The sequence below is a fragment of the Echeneis naucrates genome, chromosome 11 (assembly GCF_900963305.1).
Source record: "Echeneis naucrates chromosome 11, fEcheNa1.1, whole genome shotgun sequence".
Lineage (NCBI taxonomy): Eukaryota > Metazoa > Chordata > Actinopteri > Carangiformes > Echeneidae > Echeneis > Echeneis naucrates.
The window spans coordinates 17,360,117-17,385,593 of record NC_042521.1 but is presented as its reverse complement, the minus strand read 5'-3'; the positions used below and the strand labels follow the sequence as shown (position 1 = coordinate 17,385,593).

At 41.5% G+C, this 25,477-nt stretch overlaps 1 protein-coding gene across 4 annotated transcripts in view; it reads left to right on the top strand.

Moving 5' to 3' along the window:
- The window catches only part of ptprua (protein tyrosine phosphatase receptor type Ua), a 199,168-nt gene that overhangs the window by 148,016 nt on the left and 25,675 nt on the right, over positions 1–25,477 (top strand). For 2 of the 4 annotated variants that reach the window (XM_029513626.1, XM_029513625.1), the window contains exons 11-17: positions 539–575; positions 9,937–10,075; positions 12,794–12,951; positions 13,305–13,492; positions 18,208–18,280; positions 19,318–19,394; positions 24,266–24,302. In XM_029513626.1, the coding sequence (XP_029369486.1) occupies positions 539–575; positions 9,937–10,075; positions 12,794–12,951; positions 13,305–13,492; positions 18,208–18,280; positions 19,318–19,394; positions 24,266–24,302 (709 nt within the window). Of the gene's footprint in view, positions 1–538; positions 576–9,936; positions 10,076–12,276; positions 12,307–12,790; positions 12,952–13,304; positions 13,493–18,207; positions 18,281–19,317; positions 19,395–21,260; positions 21,279–24,265; positions 24,303–25,477 lie in introns of all 4 variants that reach the window. The other 2 variants (XM_029513624.1, XM_029513627.1) reach the window with 2 other exon arrangements.

Genomic DNA, 25,477 nt, shown 5'->3' with positions numbered 1-25,477 from the left:
ACTGCTGCTTTAATAACCCTGGAGTGGGACTAAATAAGACTTTTCTGTCACTCTAAGAGATGAGAGAGGATGAGAAGCCACTTGAAATACATTTCCAATTAAAGAAGGTAATTTGGCAACTGTTTTAGGTGAAAGGTTTTTGACTCCAATCTCAGAGCACAGATTAGCATAATTGCTCATAAAGGCTGATTTGACTTCCTTAAGTCGTACATTGGTTTTATGCCCTTCTATCTTTGGGATAGAGGCTGTTTTTTTGGGAAGGGTGGGAGATGGAGCTGATTAGAGGGCCCAGATGAGGGACCACAGACGGTACAGGGGGGTAAAGGTCTCTGATATCCCAAGGAGATGTCTTCCGTGTGGAAATTTCAATTATTTCCTCCACATAGCAAAGGTCTGTGTGACTTTGGCATTGGCCACCTGCGTTGCAAGTTTGAGACAAGATTGTGAATTTCAGCAGACTGACTCATAATTAAGTTACACTGTGGTTGTTTAGAGCCAAGCCAAATGAATTTACTCAGCTTTTCTCTTTTATTCACAGGAGACAAGAATCAACTGCATTCGGATTGCTCGCAAAGGTAACACTTCCTTTTTTTATTTTTTTCAGTCATGAACATGTTACAAAGATACTTTTCACATTAGCGAGGTAATATTAAAAGAATTACAAATTCAAAGTCATTAAACATGGCAACCATAAAGGCTAACTTAAGGTCTTCCTTTGCACTTTAACTTCGTAAGGTACTTTATTGCACTGCTGAATAGCTTTACAGCGCACAGAGAGCTGGTGTCTTTTTTTAGTGCAGAAGGAGCTTCAGCTTTATGACTTCAGATATTGGGTGAAGTAAAAGTTCAAGTCAGTGAAGCCAGTTCTTCCAAACTCACAAGGAATTAAACCACAGTTGAAATTATACTGACATTTGTAAGAATTCTCATTAATATAAATCTGGTCCTGGAATGTGACCTTAGATAACACAATGCCATGCTATTAATTGAATATGATAAACCAGAAATGGAACATTAAAAAACCAAACAAACAAACAAAAAAACTAAACCAATAGCATAATTCATTTTTCTTTTTTATTTAAATTTACGAGGCCATGAAATGTCATCAGCTTGGCATACACATTATTGAAGTATGCATATTCGAAATAAAAAAAAAAATATATGGAGGAAAACAATATCATGGCATTAGTACTGATGAAAACAAGCTACCATGAGCTTTCCTACTAAAACAATGATAACAAAATACATGAGATGAATCTTTGGCTTTTACTATGTGATCAAACAGCTAAGCCCCACCCAGAAAGTTAAAGGGTTTGCTCCCCAAGGAATGTAAAATCTGAAATCCTTGTGTGCACTGCAGTTCCATGGTGAACATACCTACCCATGGTCCTGATGGCTTATCAAATCAAATCTCAAATCAGATTTATTTGTATAGCACCAAATCATAACAAAGTTACATCAAGGCACTTTACATACAGAGCAGGTCTAGACCAAACTCTTTATAAAAAAAAGAGACCCAACAGATCCCCCGATGAGCAAACACTTGGCGACAGTGGCAAGGAAAAACTTCCTTTAAGAGGCAGAAACCTCGGCGAGAACCAGGCTCAGGGGGGGCGGCCATCTGCCTCGACCGGTTGGGTTGTGAATGTTAAAGAGGGTGAGACAGGCATCGGGGGGGGGGTGTAGGCAGGAACATGTTGCTACGTGAAGTTCATGGAGATGAGCTGTAGTACAGAATTCATGAAGCTATGGGAGCAGCAAGCGTTGCAGGAACATGGGATGGCGATGAGTCACCACCTGCAGGATGAGGACAGGGAGAGGGAGGCTTTGGGAGAACATGGTTAGTAAATGCAGTACAAATGCTTAGAACTTGGAGAAACAGTGATTTTTAAGAAGCATGGTTCTTATCAGTGCATGCGGGGGGGAGGGGTGGAGAGAGAGCGGGAGAGAGAAAGAGAGAGATGCTCAGTCCTTCCCCCAGCAGTCTAGGCCTATAGCAGCACAGCTAAAGAGTAGAGGACTTTAACTTTTTAAATATAAGCTCTGTCATAAAAAAATGTTTTAAACCTGATCTTGAAAATTACTAAAGAGTCCGCCCCCCAGACCGATACTGGAAGTTGGTTCCATAGAAGAGGAGCCTGATAACTGAAAGATCTGCCTCCAGATTTACTCTTGGAGTAGTCTTATCTCACTTATATGTCTTTATAATACAAAAAACACCATATTGTTCACGTTAATAATGTTAAATGTGTTTAATTATGAGGTGCCCTGATTTATTGGACCTCTGTTTTATCGTCATGGTCCAGTTTCTTCTCGTACCGCAAGTGGCCACTGTGGCAAATTGGCTGCCAGGCTGCAGCAGCCCTGTATCCAGCTCTCAAATATACAGTGATGAAACTGATGTATCAGTGACATTTCCTTTGTTATCTGGCAGTAGTGTTTTGCTAACACCAGTTGCAAATGCACACAGTGTTTCTAACAGAAGTTAGTAAGCTTTTTAACCAACACTTAAATAATCACTTACAAATCACCCAGGGAGTAGAACTTTGAAAGGTGATTAATATTAATATTTGCATTTATCAGCTTCAGTGTTGAGATGTGTGATCACAGGTTACTTGTGACAGCGATATAACTGGAATTCTGTGGCAAATACAATACTTCCCTTTTAGTTGAATATTAATCCCATTGCTTTCTGTTATATTTGGCAGATGTATGGCATTAGGTGCACACATGCAGGTTTGCAATGACATAGCTTAGATGCTTAATGGATCATAATGATTAGAACAAGTAGATAAGATAATGATACTATATTTGGGACTCATTTAACATGTCTGCTCATGTGGTTCCCCCATGGACCCCTTTGTTAAACTGGCTTATGCAATGTCTCAGCAATTAAGCTGCTGAATAAAATGTTATCACCTATTCCAATGAGGCTGTGAAAATGAGAAGCAGATTCTCAAAAGCATAAATTATGAAAATGCTATGATGATAGCAAAAGCACTAAGGTGAGAATGAGGCTACCAATTGTCTCTTCCTTTCCCACATAATGTTGAATAAGTGATTTAGATTTTTTCAAGTAATCATTACCACTGTAGGACTTTGTGCGGTTGAAGTGGTTCCGTTTGTATGGTGCTGGGTGCATGTCGGAGAGTTCTACTGTTATCCTGGATCCGGCTGCTACTTAAGGGATTTGACATGGACTTAGTGTTGTTTTGGGTGCTGCAGGGGAGGGAAGCCCCCATGCCAATCTCTCCTCACCAGAGACACCGGAGGAAAGGTGAAAGCAAACATGCAACCGTGCTCTCAGTCTGTTTCTCCTAAATCACTGACACTGACATTTGGCAAACCCCTTTTGGGGCTTTGATGGCTTTGAAATCCAGAATGCAGCAATATTTCCTTTTTCTTTCTGTCTTTTTTTTTTTTTATTATTATTTTTTTTTTTTTCCCTGAGAGAGGAAGCAACCAGGAGTATTTGCTTGAGAGACAGACACAGATAGAAGCCTCTCAGTTCAAACAATAGGGGGGGGGGAGACAGACAGAGATTGAAATGGAGTTGTTCCCCCTTCCCTCCCGACTGAATTATGCCTGAGGTTTGTAGTGCACTTGAGAAAGGTGGCAGTTAAATTGGATTCCTCTCCCTGAACTCTTTCTTATCTGAAGTGTGATGACATCAAAGAATCCTGCCTTACTATTGTCTGGCGGCATGTCATGAAAGTAGAGGAAGGTGTAGGGGAGGTGGGTTGCAGGCGTATTTATAGAAGCCATCTTTTACTGTAGTTGTGCACATATGATGTTTAGCAGGTAGAGGCCCAGAGGACCCTGCTGGTGTTCCTGCAGCTCCCTCAGAGGCAGCATAGGGGTCCCGTTAAGACCATCCTTGGCTGCTTTTCATTTCCTGTCACCGGCTTCCCACACACTGATGGTGCCAGCTGTGCTCACCAGAATGCCAGGCCAAACCACCACAGTGGTGGGCGAGTGGTTTGTTTGTTTTTTGGGATTTTTTTGTAGTTCTTCTTTTTTTTTCTCTACACCACCTGGATGCTTCTCTTTGTCCTTTTTTGTCCTCTGATGAAATAGGGCCAACATTCGCTGACGCTAAAGAACAATGAGAGCATGTTCATTACGAATTATATTATCTTGTCCCAGAAAGGATGAGAGCTTCATTCATGCCAGCTCAGCCGACAGAGAAGCATATAGTGTTGGCAGCGTTTGAAAAATTTGCTTAAAATCTGTGTGACAGATAAATGTAGCCATATCGGTGCACAAATTCACAAATTGTTTATTTATACTTTATTTCCATCAACTGAGATGTTGTTTAAATGTCTTATGTTACATGAGGTGGTTTGAAATGCTAAAAAGTGAAAAAATACACTTATGTCAGATAACTCCAGTTTCATTTTGGTGCTGTAACTAGAAAAATCAACACTTCTTTCATGTTTACCTGTCATCTTGCTGAATTTGATATATTTTACATTTTTGTGGTGCTAATTTAATCAGCCCAACAACATAGCTGTTGTGTGTCATATTCACCTTTTCATCCAATTAATTGCAGCAGGTTCAACTGGAGATTTTCTTTCTCTATTTATATCGAGCTGCTGTTGATGAAATACAGTTTCTTTTCCAGGTTGCTATTAATTTCCACTCAGAGCTGAATTTCCGGAGTAGAAATGTTGTTTTTTTGTGCACTAATTGAGACCAGTTGGTCCTATTTTCACAGTACTGTCAATGAAATATGAAACGATTCTCGTGGCTCAAAGAGCAGAAGTCTTTCTGTAAATGCTGGTTATTAATGTTAATCATAACCAGAACGTATTTTTTGTTGCTTAATTACTTACATTTTTACCTTCACTTTGTTATATAAAACAAATAAAAAAAAAAATGCTCAATACAAATGAGCAGTTGATTTTAACAGCCAATATACACTGATCAGGCATCACATTCTGACCACTGCCAGGTGAAGTGATTAAACCTGATTATTTTTTCATCATGCCGCCTGTCAGTGGGTGGGATTATAGGGAGCAAGTTAACATTTTGTCCTGAAAGTTGATGTTAGAAGCAGGAAAAATGGGCAAGCGTAATGATTTGAGCGAGTTGTGATGGCTAGACAACTGGAAAGAACAGTTGTTAACCGGTTACAGGGAAGGAAGGCTGGTCCATGTGGTCCCATCCAATAGACTAGCCACTGTTGTTCATGTTGCTGAAGACATGAATGATGGCTCTAAAAAGGTGTCAGGACACGCAGTGCATCACATTTTGTTGTGTATGGGGCTGCATAGCAGTCCGGGTGCCCATGCTGACCCCCTGTGCCCCGCCCAAAACACCAACAATCGGCACGTGAGCACGTGAGCATTAGAACTGGACCGCAGAGCAATGGAAGAAGGTGGCCTTGTCTGATGGAACACATTTTTCGTTTACATCACACGGATGGCTGGGTGCATGCGTCTCGCTTACCTGGAGAACATGATGCACTACGGGAGGAAGGCCAGCCGGCAGGGGCAGTGTGATGCTTTGGGCAAGGTTCTGCTGGGAAACTTTGGTTCCTGCCATCTGTGTGTATGTGCACGTACCACCTACCTAATCATTGTTGCAGACCATGTACACTCTTTCATGGAAATGCTATTCCCTAATGGCCATTGCCTCTTTCAGTAGGATAATGTCCAATGCCAAAAAGTATAAATGGTCCAGGAATGGTTTGAGGAGCGTAACTACTTCTAGGGATTGACTTCTAAATTCCCCAGATATCAGTCCAATCCAGCATCTGTGGTATGTGCTGGACAAACAAGTCCGATCCATGGAGGCCCCACCTTGCAACTTACAGGACTTAAAGGATCTGCTGCTAATATCTTTGTACCAGATACCACAGCACAGCTTCAGGTGTCTAGTGGAGTCCATGCCTCAACAGGTCAGGGCTGCTTTGGCAGCAATATTAGGCAGGTGACTATAATGTTATGCCTGATCAGCATATGCGTGCATGGTCAAATTAAGAAATGATAAAACTTAACAAATATCACCTCCCGCCCCCTATGCTAACTTGTTTAATGAAGAAATACAGCGCTCAAATCACAAGAAAACCAAAGTAAGCATAAAATAATTTAAAAAGAACATTAAGCTGATGGTAACATCTGTTTCAATCCAAACATGAGTCTTGAATTAATCCACTGATATACTGTCGCTTCCAGTCACATACAAGCTCAACTCAATTGCCCTGATTTCAGTGTAAATAGATAGCTATACTAAAAGTGTCTTCTGAAGGGCAAAGCCCAAGCCCTTGTTATGTATATATCCAATGGTACCCAAGCAATTGTCCGACCTTTATATTATGAGGCTGATAAAGAAAAGCTGTTCATCAAATCCTGTGAGCAGCAAAGCATTGAAAACAATATATCATACCTTGGAACTGGTATATATATATAGAGAGAGGGTATTAGTCCCATACACAAGGGGAAACTGATGAGGTATATTCTTGTGGCTGAGATACATCCAGAGAAGTGCATTATAAGGGAGTGCAAGCAAAATCTTTTTGTCAGAAGTGAATTTAGTTATCTTATTATGCAGGCGACAGACAGTTTGATGTGTATATCCAGATAAATAAAGTCATTACAGTTCAAAGGAGCTGGTAAAGGAAGTAATTCAATTTCCAAGGCTGCTCTGTTGAGGGCCACAAGAAAAAGGCCTGGAATGAATTGCACAAGGTAATGCGTTTCTGATATCAGACATGAAATACTGCCTGTATATAGAGCCAGGCATGGAATAACATTTGGGTGTTGCCCAGTAATTCAACGTATAATTTCAGAGAGCAGAGTGACATCAATATTAACTGACTGAAAAAAACGTAGTAGGAGAAGCAGTCAGTCTATTATAAAAAAAAAGTATATTTGCGCTGGAAAAACCTCAATGCAATGTTTCATGCTAACAAACTGTCCATTTTTTAGGATGTGCCCAAATTGGGTTCTTATAGATATTTCAAAACAATATTTTAGCTGTGAGCTTGTGACTAAAATAGTGTGATGTTTTTGACTGACTGTGAAGCTTTTCTGACAGTGTCTTAAAACTGATCGTGCCTTGTTGGACTAATTGGGTTTTACGGCAGGTTCAGGTACTGTTGAGATAGTGACAGCTGAAAAACCCACTCTTCAGAAATGTATGGATGAGTCTATTTTATTGGCAGCCAGCTGTAAAATTTTGATGAGCACACTGTAACTCGGAAACACGGTGAGTTTTATCGACAGTACCTGAACAGTAATCAAGTGCTGACACTGACTCAGTGTGGGAGAATGGTAAATATGACACAACTCCTGTTGTGGTGGTGAATTAAGTGCTCTAGGTTCACACACTACACAAGAGTGAACCAATATATTGTAATATAGGTAATGTGATCCTTCCCAGAACACAAATTGAGAGACAGACTGAAATTGTTTGTGCTGGAGAGACTCTTCTTTGATTTACAGCCTGTGTACACACATGCATTCTTTATTGTGAGACAAAAATAATCTCTGTTGAACTGATGAATTGCAAACCAACACGGGGTAATTATGAATTGTGATGAAATATGGAGCATTTCTTGAGTGCCCCTATTCTCCCCTATGCCTGTGGGTTGCCCTACATGCCCACTGCTGGATATTTTTTGCTTTGTTTTGTTTTGTTTTTTTTTTGTGCAATGAGACGTACTGTGAGAGCCAATTTCTAAACATGGCCCTGGAAACAGAATGACTCACCTACTATGATTTGTGTGATTACAGCACATCTGTCAAGCTGCTTTGTCTGTCTCGAGCTATAGTCACCACCAGTCCAAAGCTTATCAAGCCAAACTCTGCATCCAGTGTCAGAGTAAAAGCCTTTTTCTTCCTCTTTTCAGTCACAGATGATGAAAGGCAGCAACTACCCCGTGAAGCATCTCTGCTTTGTTAAAATATAGACATGTTGTCCAATTCAGTTATGCTGCAGAGACACAGGCATGACACCCTTGAATGATTTTATCCCTCTATATTTCGTTTAACTCCCTGCTGTATTTGTTGTCTCATCAGCGGAATGGTTTATTAACGAAGAGCTTGCTCCCAGCAGTGTAGTAATATTCTTTCTATTTATTCATACTTAATAGCAGTTTTTGTACCTTTATTAAGGACATGAGGGAGCCAACAGGAAGATTTTATGACACATGCCAGGATGCATCAGTTGGGTAAGATAACCATAGTGATGTGTCTCTCAAGCCAAACATGTTTAAATTTCCTTTGTAAAGGCTCAAGTCACTGATAATGGTGCACTGAAAGGATGTTGAAGCCTTTTCTGATCACCAGCTCGTGTTATTTTGTCACTCCTGGTGATTTAGTACAATGCAGCATTTGCATGGCAATAAAATAGCCTGCTGACTACTTTCTCTCAAAATACTTTGTTAGCGCTGATTGGATCTGTAGTGACCTCCAGCATTTTTGTTCCCTTCCCCATCTTTTTTGAATCGGTCTGGTAGGTATACGCACAGCGGATTGAGGATGCTTATCCTGTCGGTGTGCTACAATAACCCTGCCATGGTTAATGTACTGTAGAGCTTCCATCTGAATCTAAAGACACGAGCGTGTTTGCATTTACAACTGATTAGAAATTCGACTTGAGACTGAGCTATATGATGGGGATAAAACTCAACCAGAAGGTGGAATATTAATAATTGCCCACACGCTTAATCAATGTCTGCTTGTAAATTCGGGACTTTTTCGAATGGACTAGATGGTGGGTCAGAATATCGAAAGCTGATTGATTGATAAAAAGGCAGCTTCCTGTCAAACATTATAGATTAAAAGTGTGCAATAGCTGAAAACGAGGCCATGTTGCCAAAGAACTTTGTTGCTTCTTTGTTTTGTGTGAAAAATGGAAAAAACGAAAGGATTATGTTAGCTAATGTTACCCTTTTCTCCGTCTCATGTCCTGTCTCTTGACATTTCTCGTCACAAATAAATGGGCAAGACCAAAAAAACAAAAAAACACAGACATTATTGTTAGCAGGTCACTTGATGCCAAACACCAACACGCTGATATGTTGGAAAAGTGTTAAATGTACGCACTTACATATTGTCCGCAGAAATTTTAAATATGAATGCAATGCATAGCAGTTCAGAAGTGATAAAAGAGTAATCATTTGACATCCCCCCTGGTCGTGATGATTCATCAGTGTGTGCGCTCAGTTTATTTCACATTGTGCAGTCAGAGTCAGACAGAACTGTTTAATCATCATTTTCACATGGAAAAAAAAAAACTGAAAACTTTAAAGTTGCTTGTTATTTTCGCTCCTCTGTTGTTAAAGCTGGCTGTGCAGATGTCATCTTATGGATCTCAAAAAGATCAGTGCAGGTTTCTTATGAGGATCACAACAGCCCAAAATGTGGTTCAAAGTTTGTGTTTAGAAAATAACTACTTTATGAAACTACTAAAGCTAAAACTAAACTTCTTAGATTCAGCTTTAACAGGCTCACTGAGGAGAACCCCGTACCCAATGCTCCGCCTACACAGTAATAAAAGCACAGCCAAGATTCGAAACTCACTTCCTTTCTCCAGCATCAGTTAGAAATCTTTAGCTCCACTGAAATAATTTAAATTTTTTTGCAGTTTGGGCGAACTCTGTGATGAGGCTCCAATTTTGTTAAAAGGAACAGAATTCTCTTGCTCTATTTTCACAGTAATTGGTAAAAAAAAAAAAAAAAATCAACAGCCTTCCTGTCGAAGAGCTTGACACTGAAGCAGACTTTCAGTATCAACACGGAGAATTCTGCTGAGCTTTCCAGCAGTGGTTTTGTTTGTTTATGGCAAATATGCTAAAATGAATGTGACAATAATATACTACATGTCATTAAACCACGACAAGTGGCATCTCGTTTTTGTCATTTTGAACTGATTAATCAGTCAGTGGTTGTCTGTGTCTCCTCTTCCTTTTGACCTCTTGGATTACAGCTGCCTGTAAGGACTCAAAGCGGGCTCTGGAAGTCTCCCAGCATGCTGAGGACATGGGTCTGATCCTTGGTGCCTGCGCTGGAGGTCTAGTGGTCCTCATCCTGCTCCTTGGGGCCATCGTCATCATCGTCAAGAAAGGGTGAGTGGTTGTGAAAATGTTTGCGCCTGCTGGGCAGTCGAGGTGAGACGGGTCAGACCTTTTCACAGTCAAACCTTTGTAGTTTTACTGCTCCTGTGTAGCCCATCTGGAGGAGTAAATTTATCTCTATCCCACTTGGCAGCTAGGGTCTATTGAGGAAAGCATTTGGCAATGAGAGTGAATTACAACCAGAGTTAGTGGAATGGTAGAGCATTAATCCTAAAGTCTTCTACCGCTACCTCAGCCAAGCTTTTGTGTTTCATCTCATCTTTTAATTTCAAGGTCTGTGTGTTGGCTGAGCACATTCAAATGCGGCCCGCTCTCACTGGAATCTCTGGCTGGTTTCCACCTGCAAATTACCTCCGTCGTCGATCGCACCTGCAGTGTATTCTTCCTCCCCTCACCGGGCGAAGGTGGAACACTCATCTGAGTGTGAAATATTTTATCAAGGGGCATGTTATTCCATTGCCCACCCAATTACATGAGGCGAGCAGCTGTGAGGTGCCAGTGGATGGGTTAGTAATTGGTTAGGAAGGTTGTTTTTGCTTTTTTTTTTTTTTTTTTTTGGAGGGTGGAACTCGAGGAATTTCTCAAAGAAAAGAGAGGGAGAATGAATGGGGTGTCTGGAAGAAGGCAGCGACTGATAAGATTCAGCAAACCAATCTAGCGGGCACAATAGCAATGCGGCAACCACATGGGGGTAACAGGAGCAAACATGTTTTTATTCACTTACGAAATACGTTCTGCACGTGTAAAGTTTTCTATGTCAATGTTCTGCAATCAGCAGGAAAACCAAAGCAAAACTGAGTATTCATACGGGTGTTCGCAATGCAGGAAAATGGAAAGAATTAAAAATGTAGAAAGGGCTTTCTGCACACTGTACAGTAAAGTCAGCTCTGCCAATTTCAAATTCTGAGATGTTTATTAGTGCTGCTACAGGCTCAGTTGGTAGTTCATTTTACTGCCTATTCAGCTGCTAGATCCTCAGTATATCTTAATGCCAACTACTAACTCTGCGTCCCATATTGATAAAGCTTGGTGGACTGTGTCAACAACTGATAGGAAACACAAGTAGCTGGGGTGTGGGAATTTTTCTTTCTTCATATAAAAGCTTTTTTTTTTTCATTTCACTGATTCTCAAAAGACATGTCGATGACATTCAGAGCCTTACTTCAACCAAACTCTGTAAATCACGTTGAACCTACAGAACACAGATTAGTCGCATGATGCTAAAAATGAGTATTTAATATCAAAATAAAATTATATAAAAAGTATAGTTAAATGCCATTATACTGGTGAACTCAGGTCCCCTACTTTGCATAGCTCCACTTTTAGGCTTCTCTCTGGAGCTCTTGTAAGAACATGTGAGCCAGTGAGCCAATCAGAGGAGAGCATCTGAATCTCTGTTTTGATTGGTTAATTGATCTGATTGATCAAATGAAATTAGAAACAAAAAGTGACATGGGTCCAAGTCAGGTGGGGTGTAGGGCTTGGGGGCGTGGCTGAGGGCACGGGCTGCTTTGTTGGGACGTCACTAAATCTCACTTTATACAATATAGGACATCGAAAGTAAAAGTTACTGAGACAGCTGAATACCCTATACCATTATACAAGAGGTTCCAAAAATTGAAAATAGACCAAAATAAGGAGGCTACCTCCTGTTGAAAAATAAAAAAGAGTTCAGTCCAGAAATATAACCCCCATTTCTTTTTTTAAAACCTTGCAACAATGTTCCCCAATTCGGTCAAAGATTCAGCTGTGTTATCTTCGTAATCACTAATGGAGCCTTGAAGTACTAGGGGTGGCATGAGCAGCAAGCAGCAGGCGTCGGTTAAGCTCACTTCTTTCTATCTTCTCACACCCCAAGAATAACCTCAAAAAACCTTAATTTACATCATTTGTAGTTGTGCTAACAAATACCTGGCTTAACATATAAAGTCAGCAGAATTCATCTCTACGCAACGTAACAGCAAAATATTTGACGACAAGATAATGGCCAGAAACATGAGTTTTGGTCTGTGACAAGCCCTGTCTTCATTTTTTATGCTGTGCCCTGCTTCATGACAGCTTGCTAAGAACATCCAGGCGCACCGAGCATCTTCATTTTTTTTCTGATGCCCATCTTAATAAACCATAGTCACCTCTCTTTTTTTCTCCTCACTCTCTGTCTCTCTCCTTTCCTCCTCCTTCATGCTAATCAGAAGGGACATCTATTCTTACCCTTACTACCCGTAAGTTACTCCTCTTTCCATTGTCCACTCTTGACACCCTGATGCCATCTTTCCCCTTGCTTGCCCTTCGTACTCCCAGGATAACTAACGTGGAAATAAGCATTGCTATCTCCAGTCCATCCTCCAGTATAGACCTCCCCTTCCTCCTTCCTCCTTCTCCGTTTGCGCTTCCACTATCACCACTGCCCCAACGCCACCCCCCCCCCCACACACACACGCACTCTCTTTCTATCACCAAATCTCACTTTCCCCCTCGTCCAGTTTCAATCTTGTAGCCCTTTTATTTCCCCTCAGTCCAATTTCTCATCTCCTCACCCGTCCTTACTTTCCTTTCTACTTTATCTCTTAGCCTGTCTTTCTCTCATTCTGCCCCTTTTCTGCTGTGCTCTCTATTATTACTCCCTGACCACCGCCCCCCCAACCCCCAACCCCCACCCTTCTCCCTATCTATCTATCCTGCCTCTCTGTGTCTGCATCTCTACAGTAGGAAGAAGGTGGCAATCAACAAGGCAGCCATGTCCTACAGGCAGGAAAAGAGTCGGAAACTGAGCTCTTTAGACTGCAGCATGACAGAGCAGAGCACTCTCCAGCAGGATGAGCGGATGGCCCATTCCTTCATGGATGCCCACGGCTGCAACGCTCGAAGTAAGACAGCAAGGAGCATATGGGTACTCTTGAGAAAGTGTCTATTGAGATGAAACTCCCTCCCTCCTGACCTTCAGCCATGTTTATTTCCAAGCATGTATTCAATCTGTTCTGCTAGACCATAAGGTGCACTCAACAGAGAAATCTTCTTTGAGTCTCTTGTCTGTTTTAATATTCTGCAGTGTCAGTCACTCGTGTGTCTCGACTCTCTGCAGGAATGCAGACTATTTATTCCTTCAGCTGCCTCCTGGACTTTACAGCCGAGTTTACATTAATAACCAAGAAGAATGTCTGTGTCTTGGAGTACATATTGTCACCAGTGCGACTATTGCTGTATATATTCATGTTCTCAGACGATCAGCGCAGCTCGGTCAACGAATCCAGCAGCTTACTTGGAGGCTCACCACACCGCCACTGTCGGAGGAAGAGCTCACCGTATCACACGGGCCAGCTCCACCCTGCTGTGAGGGTCGCCGACCTCCTTCAGCACATCAACCAGATGAAGACGGCAGAGGGATATGGTTTCAAACAGGAGTATGAGGTAAGAAAGGAGAAGGATGAGCCAATCATTTCCATCATTTAATATGCATTATCTGTCCCATTTATCCATTCAGGGTCATGGTGGGGGGGGGTTAGGGTTAGGGTTAGGGTTCATCGTGCCAACTTGTGTGGTGCATCTCAGGACTGACATATCGACCAAACCAACCAATTTACGCTCTGTTTCTATCTCTCTCTCTCTCTCTCTCTCTCTCTCAAGCACACACACATACAGGCTCATACAAGAGTTAATTATCAACCTAACCTGCATATCTTTGGACTGTGGGAGGTAGCTGGCTGGAGCACGTGTAGCCACCGAACTACAAGTGCTTTCTCCACACAGAGAGGCCCCAGATTTGAACCGTATCACCTTCTTACTGTTAGATGATACTGCTAACAACTGCACCTCTAGTAATTCCAATTAAAGGTACAATAATGCTCTGCTACTGGCTATTTCAGCATGACATTAAATCGTGCAGAAAACACAAGGCTTTGGTATCAGGTTCTTCCTCCACTTTTTGAAAAGGCCATGCAGTGACTACAAAGGCTGGCTCATAATTGGTTGCTATCTCAAAACTGCATCCAGTCTGTCAAAGCTTCTTTAATCTTTTTTTTTTTTTAATTCCCCCTGCACTGTTTGGCAGCGTTTTGTATCCTTGTTTCTACAGAAGCTGACTGCAGGGTCTGTTTTCTTAGATTTCTGTATTGTAACATGACGACACGTCCACTTAAAGGCCTGGTGCTACTCATCTCCAATATCACCATCTTGGCACTGCTGGATTCATTTTCAAAACAGCAGTGAAAAGGAAATGGGGCAAGTTACAGTGGTCAAGTCACACTGTGTCACGTCATGCGTCTGCTGTGGGACACGCACTAACGCTTGCTTCAGGTGCTTGTGCGTCCTGTTTATATTTGTTCACCATGTGATTGTCAACAAGCCTTTTTAGAGCAATGTACAAGAGTGAGCTGGAAGCATGAAAGCGATAGGCTTCAGACCTGTGTGCTTTTACTCACTCTAGTCTCCCTACCAGAGATTCTCCTGCTGGGGAAAAAAAAGAAGAAAAGAATTTTTGCAGATGATACCTGAGGTTTTCTCGGTGCTGATAGTCGACTCAGTCACTCCGTGTATTACTGACGACAGCTTCTCTTGACTTTGAAAAGGTTTAAATGAGATATTAAGCATTAATGAGCCAGCTGTAAAATGCTGTTTTACCTAATCTGCATTACAGAGATAATGCAGATATCCTGAACTTCCTGGTGTTGTGTAGACTAATTATGCTTTCAAAAGTTACCTTCTTTTTACTTTGATATGAGGATTCTCCATATCAACCAGTGGTGATGAGGCTTTTTCTTACTCCTTCACCTGCAGAAAGCCAGATGTACTTTTTCGAGTCATTAAGCTATCCCCTGAGGGGCGAACAAATCCCCCCACCCTTCTAAAATCAATATATGGGTCTCTTTTTCACTCCTCAGTCTGGCTCCCTATCGCCTTGAGAAATAAACAAGATGAAGGGGATCAGCTAGCACACTGCTGTCAGACTTCATAACCCTTATTTCCCACAGGGTCATGCTGCTGCCATTGATCAGACATCGCATGGTATTGTGGGGTGTGGGAGGAGTATTCAGAATGACTCAGGTCCCCGCTACGGGGAGGGCACAGTGTGTGTTGTGCATGGGATTCAACATCTGGAAGGAAATATGACGAGGAAATGGCATTGACAGTGACCTTCCATAACTGGGGCAGCAAAGGTGAAGCTTTGCCTTTTCCTGGAGCTGAACACTGCAAAATACAGATGTGTGAAGTCTGATAGATAGTTGGTTAATCAATATTGTGCCAAGACAGATATTCAAATAAGTAAAAAGTAAGATAATCGTAACCCTTGCTGTCAATGTTTATTTTTAAAAACAAGATTTTTGGAATGAATGAAATTAGTGGATTTCGGTGGTTCAGTAATTGGAAAGTTGATGGCTTGGTTCCTGCCTCCGCCTATCTGCTTGTCAGCATCCTTTGGCAACTGAAATCTGAATTGCCTGCAATGTGTCATTGATATCTGATGTATGAAAGTGAGATTAAATAGGATGCTGCTCGTAACCTAAAGCACCTTTGATGGTCAAGACTTTAAAAGATCAATATAAGTGCAGTCAATTTACCAAATATAGTCACTCAAGCTGCACTGATCTGCATATTTAGAATTGACTAACAATCAAATGACTGTGTTCAAGGTGAAAGGTGTGACTTGTACTGTGACACACACAGAAAACTATCGCCTAGCTGCAGTTCCTATCAACTCTAGAGGCTTTTTGTTTTTCTCTGATGAAACCCCAGGGAGTATCTGTTCAGAACCAAACAGATGTTATCGATGAGTTGGTGAACACAGTGGAGCCTCCAAGCTGAAGGGCCAGATGTTTCTCTCTGGAGTTGGTGGAAACCAAAAAAAAGAAAATGTTCATGCTCTATTTGCTTAACAAACAGGACAACTTCTTGCTAGTTATGGACACGCTTTCTCATTCAAATCAATAGGAAAGTATGTCCCAACTTTTGACTGGTAGTGTATATGTGATATTGTGTAAGAATTTATACATCATGGGTCCTCCCTGAATGGTGCATATGCTTTATATGTTTCACTGGTCTTCTAAAACTTTTACTATGATTGATTGTATCCAGAACAAGCAGACTTTTCCGCTCTTTTAAACGAATATATCTACTTTTTTCAGACATCTTATTGCTAGTTCAGAGTGGGACGAACTCAGTTGGTCAAATAAAACTCTGTTCATGCTGACTGAATCTGTACTGGCAGCAAGAGTCTTGGGTTAGCATGATAAAGATGTTTTTTTTTTTAGTTTTTTTTTTTTTTTTTCATCCATACATAGACTGACCTCCCGCTGTCTGTGCACTGGAAAGGCAAACTGGTGCACTTGTTTTGGTCACTGTATTGATGTGTGTGTTCCATGTTCTGCATCCTGTTCTTGTTAAGTAGTTGCACATTCCATTTTGTTTGTCACTGCTTTTCAGCCAAACACAACCCACAAAGGTGCTCCTCTTCTGTCTTCCAGTTTGGAACATGTCCACAAATTGAAGTGTGTGTGCACCCATGGTCCATTTAATCTGATTAGCCATAACATTATGAATATTGATTGATTGAAGTTGATGTGTTCAAGCAGTAAATATGTCAAATTTAAGAATGTGAGACACTTTGACAAGAACTGCGAGTGATGAGTAGATGACAGCGTCAGATCATCTCTAAAAGCTCTGTGAGATGCTCCTAGTCTGCAGGGCTCAAGATGCAAGTGGCTAAAGGAGGGAAATCTGCTGGAAATGAGACAGAGTCAAGGCCCATGGAAACAGTTCCCGCTTTGAGCAGGATAATGCTCCCTGACACACTGCAAAAATGCATCAGAAATGGTTTTGCAAAACCAGCAAAAACCAATTCAAGAAGCTGACTTAGCTCCAAATCATCATATCTCAGTCCAATCCAGCATCCGGCAGATGAGCTGGACCAACAAGCCTGATCCACAGAGGCTCTGCTCCAGAACCACCGGGACTTAAAGGATCTGCTGCTGGTCCAGATGCCACAGCTTGCTTTCAGGGGTCTATAGGAGTCCAGGCTGACATGGTTCGGGGCTCTTTTTGTTGTAAAAGGGGAACCTAAACAATATTCGGCAGGTGAAGCAGTGAATGCCTCCATTAGGCCGTATGTGATAGTGTGTCTCCCTTTCTGTCCACTGTGATGGTCACTCCTATTGTTAGCTGTAGGTCGTGTTGATGGTCATAATGTTATGGCTAACTCACATGACACTAACTAATAAGTCACATTCACAAACATCCCAAATTTTGTTGACTAAACTAAAAAAAAATACTTTAACTTTGTTTGGTTTATACTTATTCATGACAATTTAATTTAAAATATATTGAAATTAGCTTTCAGCGGCTTGAAAGTTAAGAATCTTGAAATCAGCTGATAAGAGAGAAATGAATCTATCAAGCCGCACAAAGGTGAGCAGGATGTTGATGAACAGAGTGCTGGACAAAGGCAGGCGTGTTAAGCAGGATTAGATCAGATACTACTGCATGGGGGCCAGTGGCAGATGTATTTTCCCCAATCATCACCACCGCAATCAGCTTAATATCCCCGGCTCAGCTGCGGGTCTCGTGTGGCTCTCGCTAGCAAAGGAGTGAAGGGTTGGCCACAGATGAGACGACAGAGTGTCTTGAGTATGAGAGCAGGGATGCTGCCTCAATATGCAGCAGTTAGACCAAACTGCAACTGAAAGTGCAACAGAACGTAACACAACTCAAGCCAGGTCTGCGCTGTCTTCACTATTTATGTTGTTTTTCTCCTCGTGCACTCACTTCCTTTATAGTATTGATTTAGAGTCAATGGCTCATCTCACAGCACCAGCAGATTTAGTAGGTGGAGTGCCATAAACAGCTGTCACAAATTTAGCAGGGTAGCACTGAGGTATTATAGAGCAATGACTTTTTCAAGCAGCGAGTCTCAAGGCTAAGGCCATCCCTCAGTCCCGCAGCCTCAGTCTCTCCCCTCCATGCTGTGGCAGATGTCTGCTGATGACTTGGCAAGATACTATAATAGCGTTTAGACAACCTCGGGGTAACAAAGTAACTTCTATTGTGAGTTCCAACATGCATCAAAGACTTGTTTCTGTTTTGTTTTGGTTGTGTGTTTTCCTTATTCTAACTTTTCTGCCTTTACTTTGCAGAGTTTCTTCGATGGCTGGGACATCACAAAAAAGAAAGACAAGACCAAAGGACGGCATGATAGTTTGCTTAGCCGTAAGTGTTTCACATATACTGGGTTAAACAGCAAATTAGGAGGAAGAAATGCCGAGGCAGTCATTAGCTTTTGTTGTAAGCGACAGCAGAAACATTAATAGCTTTTTATTCTGGCACACTGAAGTACATTACCATATAATGACACTACAGCCTGTATCCTGTGAATGAGACAAAGCCCCCAAATAATTATTCTTACTTGTGCTTGAATAGTTAATTCTAGACAAAGCAAAAAACAAAACAATATATATTAAATATATATACATAAGCATCGTTAAAGCATTGTTAAGCCCAAGGTTTCGTGGTGGTTTTCAAATATGTGTTAACGACAGCTTTTAAATGGTCGTCACGGATACAGCCGAAAGGATGTTTTGGGCATTTAAAGGCATTTAACTTGAGCAACACAATGGCAGCAACATTAACCTTCATAAGTATCTTTGTGAGCGCACTTGGGACTTGACTTGCCCTGAATCCATGTAAGTTTTCAATAACCATCTGACTAGTAGACGCCTCTTGATCTTCCTCTGGTTGGGAAAATTGATTTATCTTTTTGAATGTTTCCAATAAAAAGCCATGATTACTCAAAGGTTGAGGATAAAAAAAAAACTGCTCCTGAAATCACTTGATTATTGACACTAATACGAGACTACAGCTTTAAAGTTTTGGTTGTTATTAACTGTAAAAGTTAACCCCTCAGTTCCATCTAAATTGAGCCTACCTGCACCAGTTTGGACTCTGTGACTTCAAGTGTGTGAGCAAAAAAAAAAAAAAAAATCTCCTGAGGTCACATGAAAGGATTAACAAACAAACATATTATTATTGTGATGCAGATTCTTTCCTCCCTCTGATAGTGACTCCAAGGTTACATGAGATATTAGAAATGATGAAATGGAAAAATAAGGCTCAACTAACTTTTTAATAGTAATTTTCATTCACTCTCACCGCTGAACCTCATTCATATTAGTGAGTTATTTGTGATCTGCTCTCTTTTATTTATGAAAGCAAAATATCTTATCTGATTGACTGAAATTGCATTTCAGATGATCGCCATCGTGTCAAACTCCACTCCCTGCTTGCGGACCCCAGTTCCGACTATGTCAATGCCAACTACATAGACGTAAGTCACCTGCAGTCGGGTCTTCCCTCCTACACATTCATCCCTCACTTTTCTGATCCTCTCCTCAAGAAAACAGAGTAATTATGTGTCATTGTTGTGACTGACCCTGTGTTGGAGAGGTCCAGATGCTCGTCATAGGCTGTGTGAGCTTTCTGTCAACCAGACTGAACTGTCATTTAGAAATTACGCCCACAGCATGTAGTGTTTTATCTATACATTTGAGCACATGCAGGCTTTGAGGGGAGATTTGATCATAGCGGCTCCGCCGAATCCTACAAGAGCCCATAAGCTCAAAGCGCCGGGCCACATGACTCACCCAAATTCTTTTGTAAGGCGACATTGCACAGGAATCGGATCCACTATAACACAGCTGATCCTTTCATCTACTTTGAGATATTTTGATCTCACCCACAGTTCAGCTTGAGTGAGAATCTCAGCGAGCCTCTCCAGCAGTAGGCTCCTGCCAGATCCGATCTTGGCAGGTTTGCATTAGCTGGACCGAGCCTATCCAAAGGAGAGTCACTTATTTTCCTGTCAGGATCAGGTCAGACTGTGATCTCTGCTGCTCACTCCTAACACACATGGTCATGGTCACTTGAAAGTGACTCTGTAACACTATCAACAATCTTCCATCTGTTTTTGGTGTCTGATTTAACATGAATTGTTGTGGTCTCTGAATGTGGTATTGCCTTATTTGTTCCTGCTATTGTTTGCTGAAGAAAAGAAAATGTGCAGTGGGCAGATGAGACTAGAGCCTGGCTGAGTGCATGTGGGTGGCATTGGTTAAAGCAGGACATCCAAGCTCAGTGTATTGTGTGGCCACCTCTTCCCTTTTACTTGCTCTGTGAAGGTTCCATTAGGAAAAATTTTCCAAGGGCCCTTGTGCCACTAACAGAGCCATCTACAGTACCACCAGTAAATCATGCCAAGAACCGTGGCTCACAATACTGCGGTGAAATTATTCCAGATGATTCACGCATCAGTCCAAGTTTGGAAAAAATGCTTGTTTTTTGTAAGGTTAAACAAAAAAGTTCCGCCTCCCTCTCATTAGCAAGCAGCATCAATCTTCATCTTGCATGGGGAGTAAGACATGACATTTTTTGTCAAATATTTAGATTTTTTTTTTTTTTTTTTTTTTTTTTTTTTTTTTTGTTGTTGCCATCTATTGCTGACAACACAAAAGTGACACCATACCCACTCATTTCTTGAAGGATTTTGCCTTTTCTGTTCTAAACGCCCACTGCAAGGGCCTCTTTTCTTGCTCTGGTGCTTGGGAAGTGTTGCCGCTTACACTTGTGTTGGAAGCAGTGGTAATTTGTTTGGCATAAGATAAAATGGAAATCGGGATGCAATGTTTTCCATGGTTAAGCTGACAAATCAAAAAGCTTAATTTCTTTGAAAGACAGACTGAATATGCTGTATCTATGTTTGTCTGTCTTTGTGTTTCATGTGAGGAAAGCTGGGTGACCCAATTTATTTCTCCATGTCAACCTAAAGAAGAATTCAAATTTCATTCAACTTGGTTCAGACAATTTTCAACTACTTCATCAGGTCTGGCTATCTGTATCATCAGTAATGAATAATCTGTGTTTGGAATTTGGTCACCTGCTACTACAACACTCCATCAACCACCGCAAAAATATGAATCTGTAACGCATTAGTCGGCATTTATTAGAGAGTTATGGAAATTTGAGGTGTCTGAACATTATTCTCTCCACAGGTCCTCAAAGCGAGTTGCTTTCTAATCATTTCATTACCCTCTTTTCCTGGTCTTTAATCACAATAACTAGCTCTTGTTTCCTCCCCTACTTTCCTTCTTTCTCTCTTTTTTCCGCACCCCCTTTTCAACCTTTTCGCACCTCTTAGATTCGGATAAACAGGGAAGTAAGTACCTTGCTTCTCATCTCTTTTCATCTCCTCTGCCTTTTTCTGTCCCGTCAGCCTGTCATAGGTTCTCTCGAACCGCAGATCCTCTTTCCCTCATCTACTCTGATTTGCTGAGCCTTTCTGCCTTTAGCCATCATGCCTTCCCTCTGGGTATCCCCGTTCCTCCGCTGATGACTGCGGCAGCCGCTCTGTCCCCTTTCATCCATAGTCAAATGCTTAACACAAAGTTCTTCTCCAAGAGGCTGATGATGTATGACAAGCAGAGAAGATGAGGTCAGGTCAAAGTCAGAAGACACACCGTTGCACTGCAGGCATTGTAAACATATTTAGTGTCAGTGAACTAGGAAATAAATCTTCAAAACCCAGTGCATGTGTCGGGAATTACTTCAGAGATACCATCCAGGGGTGCTACCTAATACCCCTCTCAGTTTCATCGTATTGCTTAAGCATCTCAAGGAAGAGGAGACAGCAGTAAGGGGATGCTGAAAACTTCTCTGGCTCACCCTGATGAAATCGGTGTACAGCTGAAAGTTTGGGAAGGAATAAAGGCGTTGTTTTTTCCAACATATTGGCTACTTAGCTTACCAGCTACATGCTAAGGAGCTGATGAGATGCTAACTTCAGCCGGCTGAAGTTAGGCACAAGTGCCATTTGGCAACCCAGAAAGCTTGCTCATTGTCAACCAGCTGTAGCTAGCTGGTAACAAGCTAGATTCATGTGCTAGCATGAACCCACTAGCAAGCTTTGCTATGACTCAACTTAGCAGGCTAGAATATTGAACTGTGAGTCACCGAACTTGCTGTTGCCAAGCTAGAGTAATCTGCTAACTAGCTGGTAACAGCCAACCAGCAAGACTAGCCTGACATGATTTCGATTTGTGTTAGAAAGAGTGCTAACGCTCAGTCAACTACATTGCTGTTATTAGTCAGTTACAAACACCAGCAAGGCTAACTCAGCTGCCACTAAACAAGTGGGAAAGTTGAACCCTCCGTCGACAAACTTTCCGTTAGCTAGTTTGAAACACCCGATGGTAGGGTCTAATGACGACAACAATCATTACAGACGGTGAAATGCACCTAACTGTGAAATTCACAGCACTGTTAAAATGTTTTTAAAGTGGCACCACAGGGTGGTGAGAGCAGGGAGTGGAAGGCAGCAGTTAGCCATACCAAAATTAAGAGTCCACATTTTAAATCAACTAAACAGACCATCAAAGTGGATTTCAGGGCAGCTTGATTTTCTAAGATGTACAGTAATTGCCACACACACACACATATAGATGACTCCTCCCAAATGTTTTGCTCACTCAAACTCAACAACAGTGATCATTTGAGTTCCTGTGAATCTACATTACAATGAGCAACATGATTCCAAAATGTCTCATAGGCTTTATTTGTGCCTAACTAGCTCATTGTAGAACAACAAGTGATGATACTTTCTGTGTTGCTCGCTTTCTCTCTTGATTTTCAAATGCAGGCTATATGTCTTCACAGAATCTGTTCATCTCACAGTTGAAACAGAACAAAAAGGGCACAAAAAAGATTCTGCTCACACTGGATGTCATTTATTATCAAAGGATGAGCTCTGTATTGCACCCACTAGTCCAAGGGAACTTGGTTTTTACCACTTGAAGTTTCAGCAGGATGTCTACTAGTGATTCTGAGATGGATGGTAAATATGAGCTCATTTATCTGCAGACATGAAGGTCAGCTGTTCATTAACTTGTCGCAGGTTGTAGCTTGAATGAACCAAATCTGTGAAGGAAACAAGCTGAAAGTAGTTTTCCAGTCTTTTTGAGAGCATTGATGAGCTTTCCCCATCTCAAATGACCGCATCATTTACTTTTTTGTTTGTTTGTTTGTTTTGTTTCTTTGCTTTTCATTTATTTGTGAATTGACATTGCTTGATGTTTTTTCTGCTTGCCTGCTGTTGGAAAGGGCTGTTGCCAAGGTGACAGACAGGAAACAGGTTGGCTCAGCAACAGAGGCTCATGGGAATGAGGGTCGCAGCACTCTTTCACAGCGATGGCCATCCATCACAACTTCTCTCTGTGGCATGACAGTTATGGAATGTAATTTGTGTGGCTGTCTGGCTGACTTGTGCATATGTAGTGTGCTTGAGAGCGCACGTGTAAATGTGTGTGTGTGTGTGTGTATGTAGTTGGGGGATGTGGTGTACACACAGCGGACATTATTTGTATGAACGTTTACTGTATACAGCAGTTGGAATCACTTTAGCTATGAGTGATGAGAGGGCACACTAATCTTAATGCAGGGGATCTATCATGCTTGGCTGCTTTGCATTCAGTTCACATGGTCTCTGTGGTGGAGGGCCAAGGTGCCACTAATAGCCTTCCTGAGCACACTGTATCATAACTGCAGTAATGCCAAGCTGGGCAGAGGAGAGACAGCCAGATCAGTCAGTGTCACTCAGGTAGAATTACGCCCTTGTCTCCAGATCGCTCGCTTGTCAATCTAACCTTTGATCAGCCGTCACGGCGGCATGCAAACTCCCACAAGCCAGTCCATATTTGAAATGCAGCATTCCTTACTCTGCACGTAATGACCTGGCTCAGAGACAGACAAAGAAAAACTTGAATTCACGCCATTTTCTCTGTGCATTATAATTCAAGTGTGATTTCTCACCCAAACTCTGAGCTTAAACAATGCACAAGAACACTGCCGGTCAAACATGTTAATGTATTTTAAGCAGCACGCCGAATCAGTCAAACAGCCCAGTGCAGCTGTCATGGCTGGTGAAATGTCTTCAGTCAAAAGTAGAGCAGAAATTTAGCACCGCCTTGACATCTAGCCCTGCTCTGAGATGAATAAGAGATGATTTGTGCTGAAATAGAGAAAGGGAATGTATGGAAAGGGGTGAAATGAGAGTTAGAAGTCTCTGAGTCTCATTTCATCATTGTAATTAACTCTCCCATCTTTTTCTTTCTTTTCTCCACTATCTGTCTTGCTGTCTCTTTCACACAGGGCTACCAGCGATCAAATCACTTCATCGCCACTCAAGGTGAGTATGAGGCGGCCAGCAGCAACGTTTGATGGCTAATATTAACATTTCTGTGTTGCGCTCTTTACAGAGCAACCTGAAGTATTAATGTGGAGGCCAGATGGAGCCCGGTGTTGCATTATGGCTACCTCTGGATTTCCACCGAAAAGGCTTCACTTTTCTCCAATTGCGAGACTCATTCCCATAAAAATTGACTGCACTTGTCAGTCAGTCTGCACTGTAACACTGCTGACTGTCACTTTCTGTGAAGCTCTGCTTTTTTGTCTCTCCTCCCCGCCATCTGCATGTGTGGTGCACCATCTCTCTGATGTTGGTTTGATTCAGTATATAGAGAGTATTCCCAAGGCAGCACACGATCACACACACAGAGAGAGAAAGAGAGAGAGGAAAAAGACTCACAAAGAAAGAGAGCCATACATTCTCTTTATTCTCTCCTGGTTCTGATCCTATTTATTCAGGGAATATGTTTTTTTTACCTCTGTAATGCTCCTCTGATTTCTTTCTATCTCTCACTTTGGTCTCACTTGTACCACTTCACAAAAGTAACCTCAGAAATTTTTTTCTCTCCCTCTCTCTCTTTCACATTTTGTTCATAAAGTCTCTCTGCATTCAAGGGTGCAGTCAGAGGTGGAAGGAGTGCCGAAATGTGTTATCCAAGTGGAAGCACTCAATTAAATTAAAATTTTACTGAAAGTTGAAGTAAAGGTACATATTTCAAGAATTCTCTCTCTCTCATTTTCCTTCACTTATCTGTCAAGGTTGCTGGGAGCTGAAGCCTATTTCAAAAGTTGAAAATATATGTTTTTTCAGTAAGTTTTCTTTTATTCTGTAAAAGTATAATATTCATATTATCCTGTATATAAATACACATGTACACAACTAACGTGATGTCATTGTGCTACGACTTACACGGGGCACAATTTTCTCATGGCCTGGCAGTTCATTGGTTCGTGGCTATCAAATAATTGACCAAACTGTTAATATTAAAAATCTGAATGTTCACTGATAACATTGTGAACATTGTCATATTTGTGCCCCTAGTTTAATGTAAAACTTAGGGCACGAACCTAAAAAGGGAACCAATAGCCAAATCACCAATTCAGGCTCATGAAATACTACTAATTTGAATCTCTGACTAATAATTAACTTAATAACTACAGGCAAATTACCATATT